Below are 15,317 nucleotides of genomic sequence, written 5' to 3' on the forward strand. Positions count from 1 at the left end.
TTTGTGATTAGCAGAATTTGACAATCTCAACACCTTTGAACTCCTACATCTAGGTAACTTATAGTTTGTAACACTTGAGATTTCGTATAGGTTAATGAAAGGTGTCACTCATCTATGGGTAACCTACTTCTACAAACATATTCCATTTTTCCAAGCAATTTCACATATCTTTTCCAGTATAATACAAGCCCGAGGTGAATGAAAACACTGCCTTATCTTTTCATGAGCAAGTTCTTCATTTGATTTGGCTTGGCACTTTAGGATTCGTGCTTCAGATTTCTTCATTATGCTCCATATCTGGCCCATAAAACCAATCAATTCTAACCGAAAACTATTTCCTTAACATTTTACCCTATAATACATGTATCAAATCCTACAAAAGACTTTGAATTCCCCCTGCAAATAGATTGTAGACTGTAGTTGTGGAAAAATCACCTCTAAATGTGTGTGTGTGTGAGAGAGAATGTTAGAGAATGATTACTTTACCATTATGGGTTCACTGAGCTTTCAGATCATATTCAATAAAGGTTTCCTATACTTACATATTCATGGCAAGTTTGACTGAGTTTGAGAGGGCGGGTATATTTTGCTTGATTCTGTTGTGCGCCATTTGACTCAGTGACTACTAGTCATATTATAATGGCATTTTACCAAAAATGATTCAGTCAAATGATCTGTCTTAGTATTTGAGAAAATTGGTTTAAGAGATTATGGGCACATTGTTTTTGTGGTTTAAGTGTTTGGTATTTCACGGTGGTTTTCTTTACCTTCTTTAAGAAAGCCCTTAAGAGATCCCTTTAAGCTTGAACATTGAGCAAATGATAAAGCAAGAAAATGGGGTGCTCATTACAATTGATAGGGATATTGCAGCATTGCAATCCCAAGGTTTTGCATGGCTAAAAATCCCCCATTCCCATAAATGATAAAATGGACCTTGACGGCACCCAAGACCTAAACCTTGGGTAAGCATTATGCACTCTGTAGTGAGGTACAATGTGGTGTGGTATGCACATCAGTAGGTATGCCATTGGACATCACAGAGACAAATACATATACTAAAGTGTGCATCACTGCAAAAAGGTATTGCTCACCCAATACTTGTAATATTGGTCAAGAGCATCAACAATTCCGACCATTTAAGATGACAACAACTTCAAGATGAGCTTAAAAAAACCCACAAATGATGACACCAAAGCAACAAAGAGGATGCTTTCACATCGACCCCTGACTGAAAAGAAAGGACATAAAGAAACTTTTAGAAGAGTCATGTCTATCTGATGTTGGTAATAAATATATCAAATCTCTTTAAGCTTGTCTCGCAGGCGGCACAAACATATGCAGGATCACCTCGAATCTCCTGTTTTCCATCTGCATATTTAATTCCAAACTTTGAGGCTAATTGGACTTTTTCTCTTATCCCATTAATGGCCTGCAATTGCAAAAGAAGTTAAGATCCATAGAACTTCTATCATTTTACCAAGTTATATAGCACTCATTGGTGAATGAATGAATGAAGGAATTTTAATGAAGTCCAAGAGACCCCGCGATCTAAGGGACCTAGACTCTAAACCAAACAAGACATCATAATCTCAGGTTTCCCTCTAAAACAACCTTTTTGCCATGAATCTTGATCAAGAAATTCGCAGTTTTATGAAGCCTTGCTTCCTCAAACAGTTTTCTCAAATTGTTCACCTTTAAATTACTTTCAAATTGATTACGAATGTCCTCATAAGCCGCACATTCCACGATGAAGTTCCATTCGGTTTCTATCGCTCCTACCCTGCAAAAGATACAAGTTCTTTCTTCCCACTCTCCTTGGGGGTTGCCCATCTACCTATTTCGCACCTAAGATGGTGAGATCTAATCCTCAATTGTGCTAGCAAAATTTTAGCCTTTCCCTTGATAGCGGCACTAAAATAAGTATTTTCATCATGTGAGTGAGATGGGTTAAATTTTTTGACATATAGCGCTAACTTTTCTGCCAACCTGTTTTTCCCACATGGCAGTTCTAAATTTTCAAGCACCCATTTTTTCCTCTTTGGAATTAGGACAATCTTGCCAATTAATTCCCCATTTGCTCATCCACTTGTCATTTTACTTCCTCCAAGTTTTCTTCTTACGCTTTAGCTCCTCTACAACAATCAACTTGGGCCAATAATGTGCATCCATGCTTTCCACCTTTTTTAAATAACTTAACAAATGAATGATTGTTGAAGCCTCCATCGGGAACATTCCAGCCTCAACTAGTAGGATCTCATATGGGACCATTGATTTGACTTTGAGGTTACTAATGATTAAGTGCTTTTGAACTCTTTTTAGTTGTCTCCACTTGTGAATTGACATGTTTCTCCCCCAAACTTCACATCCATAGAGGACAATCAGGGTAACCAACACTCCAAAAAGAGATTTATTGCTTTTTCAGTCCCATAATTATGCTTTCCTACATCTGTTCTGAAGAAGGTAAGAAGCTCTCTAACCCCCTTTGATCCTTTTAGTTATGCACGTCTCCCAGTTGAGCTTGTTGTGAAAAATAATTCCTAGGTACTTGTACTCTTCCACTATCTCCAAGGATTTTTCCTCAAATATAAAGCTAAACTGCTGCTTTTTCTGCTTCAAAGAGAAGATCATGACTTTGGTTTTTCTATTGTTTGCTTGCATCCTGACCTCTTGACAAAAGAGCTCTAAGGCCTTCAAATTCTCTCTCAAACCATGAGAATATTTTGTAATTAGGATAAGATCATCAGCATACAAAAGTAGCTTCACCACATAACCTGCCAGTGGAATACCCTCTCCACTGGTGTTGTTTAGCCATTCTTCTAACTTATTAATATATAGACCAAATAGAGTGGGGGAAAGGGGGCACCCCTGCTTGACCCCAATGTCACTACCAAAGCATTCCAAAAAGCCATCTTTAGTTCTGATTTTTGCACTAACTTTCTCAAAAACTTTATGGACAACAACTCTATATTCATTTGAGATTCCAAGCTCTTCCATTCTTCTCCACATATTATCCCCAGGAATAGTGTCAAAAGCTTTTTTGAAGTCAACAAAGCAACAAAAGGCTTCCCCATCCTGAATGTCCCATATTTGTTCGATGAAGTGCCTAAGAGTGATGCAATGATCAATTGTAGAGTGCTTTGGCCTAAAACTAGCCTTTCCTTTTGCTCTTTTACCCTCCTTTTCTGCCCAACTATTGATTCTATGCTCCATCATGCCCCCAAACAATTTTCCAAGAAGAGGATTGACCATAATAGTGTGATAATTAGAGGGATTATTGATGTCTCCACTTTTGTAAGGAGGGATAGCATCACTTGTTGTCCATTCATTTGGAAAATTATCTTGTGTAATCTTGTTGAAGATCCTTTTGATGATTTGGGCCAAGATCTCAACACCCCATTTTAAAAATTCTTCCTGTAACCCATTAAAGTCTTGGGCTTTACCACTTTCTAAATTATTTATATCACGCTTGTCATCGTGTACTGAAAATAACATGGTTGTAGTGCTGATTATGGGGGTGATATTTTTCTATTGTTTTCTCTCATAGAGGAGCTTTTCATATTCCAACCAATGTGTATCTAATAAATTATTATCTATTTGCTTTCTCTTTTGTTGTAGTTCCTGCCAAAATCCTTTGGGGTTGTGCTTTCCCAAAGAGATTAATTCATTCCTTCTTGAAGTCACATAAATTTATTTTTTTGTTTTTATCAGATTTTTATACTTTTTCTTACTTTCTATGTTTGTCTCCTTCTCCTCAAGGGAACTTTTAGCAGCCTTGCACTCTTCATCATACCAAGGATTAGTTGGAAAAGTGTTTGATACCCTCTTCTTAGGTCGAGATCTTTTGCACACCTTTAAGGCTTTGTAGATCAGAGGGATCAACATATTGTTGCCAATGCATTCTATTTTTGCATTGTCTCCCTTGTTTTTTGTGTTGTTTTTTCCCACTGAAAGTGTTGTTCTAGGGTAGCAACAAAGAGGTCTTGGTTTTCTTGATTTATGAGGATTATTCCATTTGCATGCCCTTTCTTATGACATTGTTGGGCCTGCCCTTCTTGTACCCCACATGTGCGTATGCCCAACTTAATATAGAGAGGCATATGGTCAGAATTCATCTCAATAGGACAAGCCTCAATATTGAACTCTAAAAAATTGCAAATAGAGCTATGAGAGCATATTACATAGTCCACCACACTTTGACCATTGTATGTTTTACACGTGATGCCACCGGATGTTGGCCAAGCTTTCATGCCATTGCAAATTACCATGTCATAGAGGCTACATAAGCCTAACAACTTAGCGCCAAAGTGTGACACACTCCCATTCCCATCTTGAGAAGTCCTTTTCCACATGTGCTCTTCATTCTCCTCTAACCAAAGAGGATTGCTATCCAATTTCCCATCACTTCCAAACTGAATACACTGATTGTTTCTTGTCCCAGAATTAAAGTCACTGATTAGAACTATATCTCCTAAACTCCTGAAGGCAACAATATCTCTTTTTAAAGTAGCATAAGGGTCTTCTTTATCTAAATTTGTCTTCTTGTAGAAATTTGAGTTTTTTGGGGCAAAGTAACATACAGCGAGCCTGAATGTTACTTTGTTGTATATTATATTTAGCCATATAAATTGCTTATTTGGATCCTCTTTTTCCACTTTCACTATTCCACTCCACATTTCTCTTATTAGAACAGTGATCCCTCCATGACCTTTCCCTGTACTAGTCTCTTCATTCCACACTAAAATTTTACTATATCCTTCGAATTATGGAACCCTACAACCATCATGCTCATGGGTTTCCGTAAGGATAATGGTGTCTTTCCCTTTTGCTATGGGCCCCAATCCCAGTCCTCTCCTCCATGAGTAACCTCTACAATTCCAACTCACCATGTTTAGATATCCTCGGGGAGCCCCGAATCCCTACTTTTTATTTGTTAATCGCTCACTGACTTGGGCTTTCCCATTTTTCAGCAATGCCCATTTTCCTGCATCTCTTGTTGATTTCACTTTCTCCCATTCCTTCTTTCGCTTGTCTTGTTGTTCTAGTCTCAAGTATGTCTATCTCTTCCATTTTCTGCCTTCCAACCAATCCTATTTGCTTGTTGAATATAACATGTCCAATTCAACATGTCCTTGAGAAAATCCCTTGATAACATATATGTTCTTTCTTTTTCTCCATAGTCTTTCAAGCCCTTGATGATGACATTTGTGGCCTTGTCTTGCCTAGCTTTCTCTTCTCTTATTTGCCTCTTTATTTGTCTCTCATGGTTTATTTTTGCTCCACCAATGCTTCCTTTACCACTTGAACCCAAGATTTAGCTTCTTCTATTTGTTGCTTTAGTTTTTTTCCCTCATTTCCATGTTTGCAATTTTTGATTGAAAATATCTTCCATCTGATTTTCTCTACTATTTTTCCTTATCCCTCTGTCTTTTTTTCTACTGACTTCGTTTGCTCTAACTCTTGTTTCAGCATGATCAACTCTTGTTGCCCTCTTTCCATATTGTTTTGTAATCTTATTACCTGCTCTTTGAGAACCTTGTTTTCCCTTTCAAATTTCTCACTAGCCTCCAAAATTTATTTTAATTTGAGATCTTCATGAAGGAAACTAACACACATAACATAAACTCAATTAAATAAACACTTAGAAATATAGAAGCCAGACATGGCGGAAAAGGCCTCAGCCTTACAACATTCCTCACATTCTCATTATTAATCAATCTAATATACAAATAAATACATGAGGAAGTTGGTCTCAAGATAGTACGTCTATCTTGGACAAACTTGGTTGAGATATTTTCTCAACAAAACACTAATCTAGGAGAACTAGTTGGAGAGAATCTCTCATCCTAACTAAACTCCCTAGTTTGAGGAACTAACTCTTAATTCTCAAGATTTGATTTATTTAATTATGATTTTTGGATTTATAATTGTTTTATTATGAGAGTGAGGCTAACACTTAATGTTTCCCTTTTAACTCAATATACTCAATTCTTTTTTTCATGCTCACGATTTCGCTTACATAGAGCTCTGACGACCACAACAATAGAGTGGTTGTGGGGTTGTATGTGTCCTTACTGCTCTCTTCTCTATTTGTTGGAGTAGCTTCACTTTCATTTTGCTTTGGCCTAGGTTTCCTCTTGTTTTGATAAGGTCTTTTTATTTTTGTTAATATCCCCATCTTGCTCTGCCTGCTCTTCTACTAACATATGCATTTTGGCATTAACAATTGTGTTGTTTTTAATTGTTTTTGGTAAGATCCAGGTGAGTTTTTTTCTCTGTGACTATCTTAGCTTTTTGGCTTGTATGTGTCGTAAAATCCCCTTGTACTGCTTTGCATTCACAAAGATCAATCTCTCATTTATGCCAAATACATTGGCTTGAGAAAACTCTGGGAGAAAGGGATTCCAGTTCCCACTTGTATTCTCTGCAATAATGTTGGGATAGGGCTCCATATATCCTCCTGAGATTTGGAGATTGGGATTCCAAGATGGGCACCAGCCTTCCTCCAAAAGCATCCTTAGTACTGAACTCAATATTTGCATTTGATAATCTCCTGCTACATCCCGCTTGTTTGAGGTATTTTTTCTTAACTCTATGTTTCGTGGGTATTTAGTTTCCACCAAAACAAGCTTTTCTTCTGCATTGGGCCCCCCTGTCCCCATGCTAGGTTATCTTACCACTTTACTTGTCAATCACAAGAGGCTTAACCGAGTTTAAGGGGACCCAAGTTTGAACTGTTCTGGTTTTTGTTTGCCCATTTGAACTGTTCTGGTTTTTTATGCCAGTATGAAACACAAGCAATGAGCAAAAGCAAATAGTCTAAAAAGGAGAGAGGTGGGCCCGACCTGTGTTTCCTGCTAGGAACCAAACCTCGACCTGAGCGTTGTGTCTGACTGCTGCCTGGAACTTCGAGAACGTTGTCTACAACACCGCTTGACCGTTGCCTGAAACTATCGCTGCCTCCTTAGAGCTGTTGTTGTCTCCCCTAACTACTATCATAAACTATCGTTGTCTCCCCTGCACCAATTGCTATTCTCAAGACCGCCTATCGCTGGTCTCACTGGTCCAAAGGAAAATAGAAAACCCATAAGGAGGCCTATCGTCCCACCTTTCCAACGAGGACTTCGTTGGTAAAGGGGCCATAAATGTACGAAGTATCAAGAAAAGTAATGCCTTTAGGTACATCATGGCGAATGAGGGATATCATTTCTTTGTCGGGCTTTGGAGTGCCATAGAAGGCAAACATGCCCATGCAACCCAATCCTTCTGCTGATACTTCTAATCCTTGCGACCCCAAATGTAATCTACAAATTTTTGTTGTTGCTGCTAATTGTGCCATTGTTGTTGTTATATAGTCACTTTATCCCCTTTTTCCAAATCACGACAAATGTTGTTCCTTTGATTGTGGAGTGTGTGTATTTATAAATTGAACGCACATAACAGTTAACCACATTCTAAATGACAATTCACCTAATTCGCCGATCCTGGCCAAATTCATGTAACACGATCACTTTGATTCCCTATCCACCGAATGGTCAATGAATGCGATCAAATATTTATAGGAGATAGAAATAAATTATAATTATGAATGAATGACGTCCATGAGACTAAAAATAGTCTATGAGACCACCAACGTCCTGTTTTCACCTTTTGCAATTCAATCCTTTTCTTATTCAAACTAATGATGAGCTGGCCCAAACTTCTAACAGTCCCCTTGCTGAAAAGACAATGCCAAGGAACCGATGCTAACATATTGTCATAACTATCCCTAATTTTTCTAAAAGCATCACATTCCAAAATGATTTTTTTTCCAATTCCACTACCCCAGAAATGCAAAAAGTACACACCCAATCTTCCCAAGCTTCTTTAGGTCTTTTCCACCGCATTGTTTCACACCGAAGTTGATGCGAGTTAGCTCTTAATTGAGCAATAAGAAGCTTTGCTCTCCACGAAATTCTAGCTCCAATGTACTATTTTTGTTGGATATCACAAGTGGGGTTGAATTCCTCAACATAGTACTTCTTCTTTCTACCCAAATATTTTCCCCATATACGCTTACAGAACTTCTCCATAACAAAATTCTTTAACTCATTGCTATTTGAGGGACGGGCATTGAGGTAGATATCCCATTTTTGCATCCATTCGTTGTTTTGTCTCCTCCATGTTTTCTTTCTTTCACTCATGCCTTCATTGAATATAACTTTAGGCCATCTACCTACTCCCATTTGCTCAGTTCTTTTTAGATATTGTATAAGACGCACCATATCAATTGCTTTGATGGGAGTTGCTCCTGTTTCACTCAACATTATCTCATAAGGAACTGAACTTTTTATTTTGTACTAGCTCATGATCAAGCGTTTTTGGATTTTCTCAATTTGTTTCCATTTTGAGATAGGGGTACTCCTAGCCCATAATTCCCACCCATATAGTATCACTGAAAAAACTAGGAGTCCAAAAAGCAATTTAATCATTTTCCATTCCCATAACTCTGCCTCTCTACATTTGTTTTGAAGAGCATATAATTCTTTCCACCCTCCTAAAATTCTCTTCTTTTTGTAGTCCTCCCAATTAAGCTTGTTGTTGAAATTAATCCCAAGGTACTTGTACTCATTTACTTCTTCAAGAATGTTACCCTCAAGGAAGAACATATGTTGGCTCTGCTTCCTTTTATTAGAGAAAATCATTATTTTGGTCTTGCTGGTATTGACTTGCATCCCCGTTTCTCTGCAAAAATGCTCAAGGGCATATAGGTGCAATTGCAATCCATGTGTCGATTTTGCAATCAACACAAAGTCATCAACATACAAAAGAAGCTTTATCACAAACTCCCCCAATCAAACACCATCTCCACCTTGCAGATTTAGCCACTCTTCCAATTTATTAATATATAAATAAAAAAGAGTAGGGAATAAAAGGCGGCCTTGCTTGAATGCAATGTCACTTCTAAAGCTTTTCGAAATTCCTACTGAAGTTCTAATTTTGACTTTCACCTCTTCATAGAGCCTATGAACAACAACTCTATAATGCAAAGGAATTTCAAGTTCTTCCATTCTACGTCACAACTGATCTCTAGGGACCGTGTCAAATGCCTTTCTGAAGTCAACAAAGCAGCAAAATACTTCTTCTTTGCCCCCCCAAGCCTTTTCAATAATGTGTCTCAATGTGATACCATGATCCACTGTAGAATGCTTTGGCCTAAATCCTACTTGCCCTTTTGCCCTCTTTCCTTTTACCTCTGCCCACTTAGTGATTCTATTTTCTACGGCGTTGTCGAAGAGCTTTGCAAACAAAGGATTGATCATAATGGTTCTATAGTTGGAAGGATTATTAATGTCTCCACTTTTAAAAAAAGGATATTGCTAGACTACTTGTCCAGTCCCTTGGGAATCCTTACCGAATGACATTGTTGAATATTCCCATGATGTGTGGTGCAAGAATGTTCATTCCCCACTTATGGTCAACCAACAAGCGGGCCAACATTTCTAGAAAAAGGAAAAAATTACATTAAACGACACCAACGAGAGGGCGGGCCTACTTTCCCAGTGCGAGCAGTAAGCAATTGGCAGCTTAGCTTTATAAGAGTCAATGCGTGAAGAGATATATACTTATCGGATGTGAAAGCACCCCAAACTATGCACATTTGACCATGTTGACTTTTCCATATATATATATATATATATATATATATTTCAATGGTTGATGGGAACTAGTAACCTACACAGATATATGGAATAGAGTAGACACAATTTTGTCAAGAAAATAGTGGAAATTCTAACAAGATTTTGACAAAATTCGGCAGAAATGCATAAATTTTTGGAAATCTAGGTTACATATGTCAAGCTTCAGGATTTTGGGTGCTACAGGGGTTTTTTATGGTGTTGAATCCATTTCCACCATAAAAAAAAAAAAAAAAAAAAAAAAAAAAAAAAAAAAAAAAAAAAAAAAAAAAAAAATCACTCCAATAGTCATATTTTTTGAAAAATTTATCACCGGATTTCAGCAAAAAAAATTGTGGTTAAGGCGCAATTGTCGCCTCAGTAGACAATGCCTATGCAACAACTAGTAAGCCACATATATCAGAAACTCATAGTTCAGCTTAAGATCGAGAGATCACCATAAACTAGAACTAGAGCTCAAATCTTGGACTCCAACAAGACGCATATCCTTCCAACATTATTTATCATTTGTTCACCCCACAAAGTAAATGGCCCTTTCAACAACACTATCATCAATGAAAACATCATAAACAAATCTTGCATCAATGAAAACGTCATAAACAAATCTTGCATCAGTGAAAACATCATAAACAAAGCTCACATTATTGAAAATGTCATATTTCAATATAATATTTATTATGGTGTCGAAGAAGGTTTCAAATATAATATCTATTGATGGATGAACAAGATTAGGAATTTTGTGCATATTAATGATGATGATGATTACTATCCACAAAGACCAATTTGGTCAAATTTTTCTAAATTTGTTTTCATTATTTTATCGAAATTTCTTGAAATAAGTTTAAATAAGATTGTAATTTTTAATTATTTAAAATATTTTTTACTATATAAATAAAATTTAATTTAAAAAAAAATATACAATTTAAATATATGATTTTAACATATATTTATTTAATTATAATAATTAAATTAATTTTTAATTTTATTATAATTTTATATTTATATAAAAATAAATTTATTTTAATTATATTAAATTGGTTTTAAGATAGTAAAAGATATCATTATTATCAATTATGTTTATATTGATAGGGAGTTGTCTTTGGTGCGACTTTTTGGAAGCTTTTCCGGTGGGGTTTTTTGGTCTAATTTCTCTAAAATCCGGCAAGAATATATTGAAATCACAAGTTTGATGGGTAACCCTGCACAATCGAAGTGCCCTAGGGTTTTTTAGGGTGTTGAATCCATATATATAGTAAAAAAACTAGTTTAAATAACAAAAATCAAGATTTCACCTCAAATTTTTCCGTCGGATTCCAACACCAGAAAATCCAAAAAGTCACACTAAAGACAACTCCTATTAATAGTAGGAGCCATATCAATGTTCTCGATTATATTCAACATTCAATGAATTTAACCATGATTGATTTTAATAAAACTGATATGTATGTTTTTTTATTAAAAATAGTTTTTTATTTGTAATGATTACATTCAACATTCAATGAATTCAACCATGTATGACTTTAATAAAAATGCTAGGTATGTTTTTTATAAAAAATAGTTTTTTATTTATATGACAAATAAGAATGGGAAGTTGGTTTTTGTTTAGTGGTTAGTAATGTTAAATTTATTTAATCTAATTAGTTCATGAAATTTGAAATGAAGATAATTAAATTAAATTTAGAATTTATTATGAATTAAAATTCATATTAAAATTAGTAATTTTTAAGTTTTTATTTTTTCAATTTTATTAAGTTTATAGGTTTTTGATTCATATGAATGGATGTTTTATTAAGGTACTTTGTGTGAAAAAGTCACTTGTATGAACTTCACCCTATTTTATATATATGTTTTTGTTATCATTAATATTTATTAATAATGGTTTTATAATGATGATATGTACTAGTTCACTTTATTTTTAACATTAACAAATACATTTTATTTAAGAGTATTAAAGAAGCAATTTTTTTCTAATAAAACTAGAGAAAATAATATGATTCCTTTTAGGGTTTGGAATTCTTACCTTGAAATTCTTTAAGAATGTGGGTGGACAACATTTCAAACATCTCTATAAAGTAAAAACTTATTTGCACCTAGAGTAGCTAGGTGCTCTACAACCCAGTATGGGAAGATGTTTTATAAAAGACATAAGGTTTGGGGTTAAACAACACAAATAAAGGAAAAGCTATGGGCATCGAAAGCTACCAAGCTAAAATCATAAAGATCAAATGGCCTATCCTTTGCATACACAAGCTCTTCAAGCTGGAAGTCAAGCAAGGTTTCCTTAAACCCTAGACTGAGAGCCTCATCAAACCTATATTTAAAAGTGGCGAAAAAGCAATCCCCCTAAATATAGGACCAATATGATTAGCCCTATTTTAGTGGAGTTATATGGAATTATTTTGGAAAGAGATCATTGTCTGGCTAGAATGCCATGGAAAAAGAGTTAAAGGCCACGTCAAATTTAGGATCTATCATTCAATTGTGGGTCATCTTGTTACGCTTAATATCCTTGCAAATGAGTGTTGAATAATAAAATCAATCTCCTATGTTGTTTTATTGAATTTAGAAGAGCTTTTGACACATTGCACAAGACTAAGCTTAGGAACGAGTTAGAAATGCTAAGAGTTCCTTTCAAGTTGAGAGTTGTCAAAGTAAGGTTATACCATAACATTATTGCAAATTTTAGGAACATCAAGGACTGGTCAAAAGAAATTGATTGTAATTAGAAGTCAAGCAAGGTTATCTACAATGTCTTATCCCTTTTAGTATTGATATTCACAAGTTACAAGATTGTTTGGAACAAGCGGGTTGTGTTAGCTCGACTATTGTTGGTATAGTCATCATCCTTCTTCTTTATGTTGATGATATTGCTCGTGTAGTGAGGAGTCTTTGTAATCTCGACAAGCAACTAAGAATCCTCAAGTAGTTCTATTCTAATATGAGTATGCTTGTTAACACTAACAAAATGAAAGTTATGATAATCAAATTCAAACATATCACTTACAATAATTCTATGTATGACACCAATAGAATAGAGGAAGTTCCTTCATACAAATAGCTTGAAATCAGTATTCATTAAAAACTTAACTAGAACTATAATTCACAACCTTTTCCCCTTTAGTCTTTATTTAATTTTTGTGTGGTCTCCTTTTTCTTTCTTTTATCAATTCCTTCTCTCACTTCCCCCTTTTATTAATTAATATTATTTTTAATAATTATTGGCGCTATTTTTTTTGTAAGCTTGGTAGGACTACATCTTCATCATGTCCAACTTCTCACCCCTAATCGGGGGATAGCACAAGATTTTAACCCAAGACTTCCGGTTTAGTGAGACTTCATTTCCACGACCTTTACCAATTGAGCACCCAAAGCGGACAATTATTGACGTTATTTTTAAAAATGATTATTGTTAGTTTAATTTCCTTCATTTCCTTTTATTTATCTTTTTAACCTCCTCTTTTTATTAATGTTCCCCTTTTTATTTTTAATTTTTCCCTCTCATTATTTCTTTATTCAGTGAGTTAATTAATAAAAATTTCTTGTTTTAAAATCATTAACTTTTTATATTTATTAACTTATTATTATTTCTTTAGTTATTGAGTTAGTTAATAAAAAATATAATCGAATAAATTATTATTAGTCAATATTTTAAAATTTCAAATTATATTTTTCAATTTATATAAATTTATATACGGTTCTCTTTCTCGACATCTTTATAATCTTATATGCTCACTCTTTTCTAATCACTTTTTCATTAGTCCTTCAATATGGGTGGAGTGTCCACCCAAAATGTTGGGCATTATCTGGGTATTGTCCTCAATCTACATACACAGTAACAATACCCAAAAATAATACCATTACTATTATTATGGAGTGTGGAAGCATGCATTCTCTTATTAGAACTATAGTGTTAAGAAAAGGATAATTGAGTCAAGGGTAGGTCGAGTGGTTAAAACGGGATGTTAACTCCCTTGCCACCTGAGGGATGTTAACTCCCTCACCGAGTTCAATTCCTCGAAAATGACATGTTAATCTTGTTGTGATGAGACTAGAGGAATATACAACCTCAAGGAGCATCTCAGTTCTTACTAAGTGATATATTCCTGGTATATTTGTCTTATAGGCAAATCAGGCAGATCAGATATGTGATTGGTGTCTCCGTTCTTACTAAGTGATATATTCTTGGTATATTTGTCTTATAGGAAGATCAGATATACTCTTGGTGGTATAGTAGCAGCTAGAAGGTTTGATCTTGGGCCTAGCCCAGATCACTCCAACAAGTTACCCATCCACCATGGTAAAAAAAGAAAAGAAAAAGATAAATGGAAGGTAGAAAGCTTATAATGGACAAAAACTATTGTAAATCAATGAACCTTTGGTTTGGGGATAAGAAAAAAATTCTCCTTGAGACTCTTGTCTCTCCATCTTATATGGTTGTGAAGTTTAAGAATGCATGTAATAGAGCCAATCCCTAAGGCCACTTATGGAGGTGGGGTACAATTATTATTTTGTTTGTGGATCATTTCAAATTTTCTTTCTAAGGTCACTATTAAGCTTTTCAGCAATATAAAATTTACTTGTAGATACAAAATTATTGTGCTCAAAAAATTTACCACTTTATGCCATATCAACATTTGTAAAATTGATGTATCGCTGACATATGACAATACTATAAGCAACTACCAACCATAAAATAAAAAAATACCAAAAAATGTAAGAAACTGCAATTACTCCCACAGGCCAGAGTTGGCTAAATTTAGGAGAGTCAATTAAGTTATATTTTGGGAAAAGTCAAATTTAGAGTGTGCTAAGTCAAAAATCGTAAATACCCCTCAGCGTATTCATTGTAAGAATCAAATTTTGTGTAATGAATTGAAAAACAACAACTAATGTGTTTTACCTCATTTATCTTTCCAAAAATCCCAAAAAAACATGACACCCAAAATCCCAAAAAAAAAAACATGACACCAAGACAACGGAGAGGATACTTTGACATCGACCCAAGGACTGAAAAAGACAAAATATTTTTTTATATCAATGGATGATATGCATACATACCGTGGCTTCAATGGCGACTTTAGTGTCTACCCGATGTTGGTAATAAAGATCAATGCAGTCGATATCAAGTCTCTTCAAGCTCGCCTCACAGGCCGCACGAACATATTCAGGATCTCCTCGGACATCCCATTTTCCATCTGCATACACCCCTCCAAACTTTGTGGCTAATTGGACTTTGTCTCTTATCCCTTTAATGGCCTGCAAGTGCAACCAAAAGCTTAAGTTAAGTTCCAGAAGAACAGGGCTAAGCTATATGGCATTCACTGTTAATGGTAATTGTAAGGAAGACAGAAAAGAAAAGACAGGAGGGGGGCCATCCAACCTTTCCAATGAGGATTTCGTTGGTTAAAGGGCCGTAAATGTCTGAAGTGTCCAGAAAAGTGATGCCCCTGGAGACAGCATGGCGGATGAGAGATATCATTTCGTCGTCGGGTTTTGCAGCGCCATAGAAAGCAGACATGCCCATGCAACCCAACCCCTGTGCTGATACTTCTAGTCCTTGCGACCCCAAACTCAAACTACGCACTGCTAATTGTGCCATTGCTGTGTTGTTATGCACTCACTGTACCCCCTTTTCCAAATCAC

At 35.4% G+C, this 15,317-nt stretch overlaps 1 protein-coding gene across 1 annotated transcript in view; it reads right to left on the minus strand.

Moving 5' to 3' along the window:
- Window positions 1-15,317, minus strand: part of LOC149202571 (putative aldo-keto reductase 2) — a 74,115-nt gene extending 58,798 nt beyond the window's left edge. The window contains exons 1-2 of the mRNA XM_089403191.1: window positions 15,055-15,317; window positions 14,733-14,930 (exon numbers count right to left, since the gene is read on the minus strand). Coding sequence (XP_089259317.1) covers window positions 14,733-14,930; window positions 15,055-15,273 — 417 coding nt within the window. The 5' untranslated portion in view covers window positions 15,274-15,317. The remainder of the gene's footprint in view (window positions 1-14,732; window positions 14,931-15,054) is intronic.

This window comes from Pinus tabuliformis, chromosome 2_1, assembly GCF_031772625.1.
Source record: "Pinus tabuliformis cultivar Carrire ecotype Pingquan chromosome 2_1, CPIR1, whole genome shotgun sequence".
NCBI classification, from domain to species: domain Eukaryota; kingdom Viridiplantae; phylum Streptophyta; class Pinopsida; order Pinales; family Pinaceae; genus Pinus; species Pinus tabuliformis.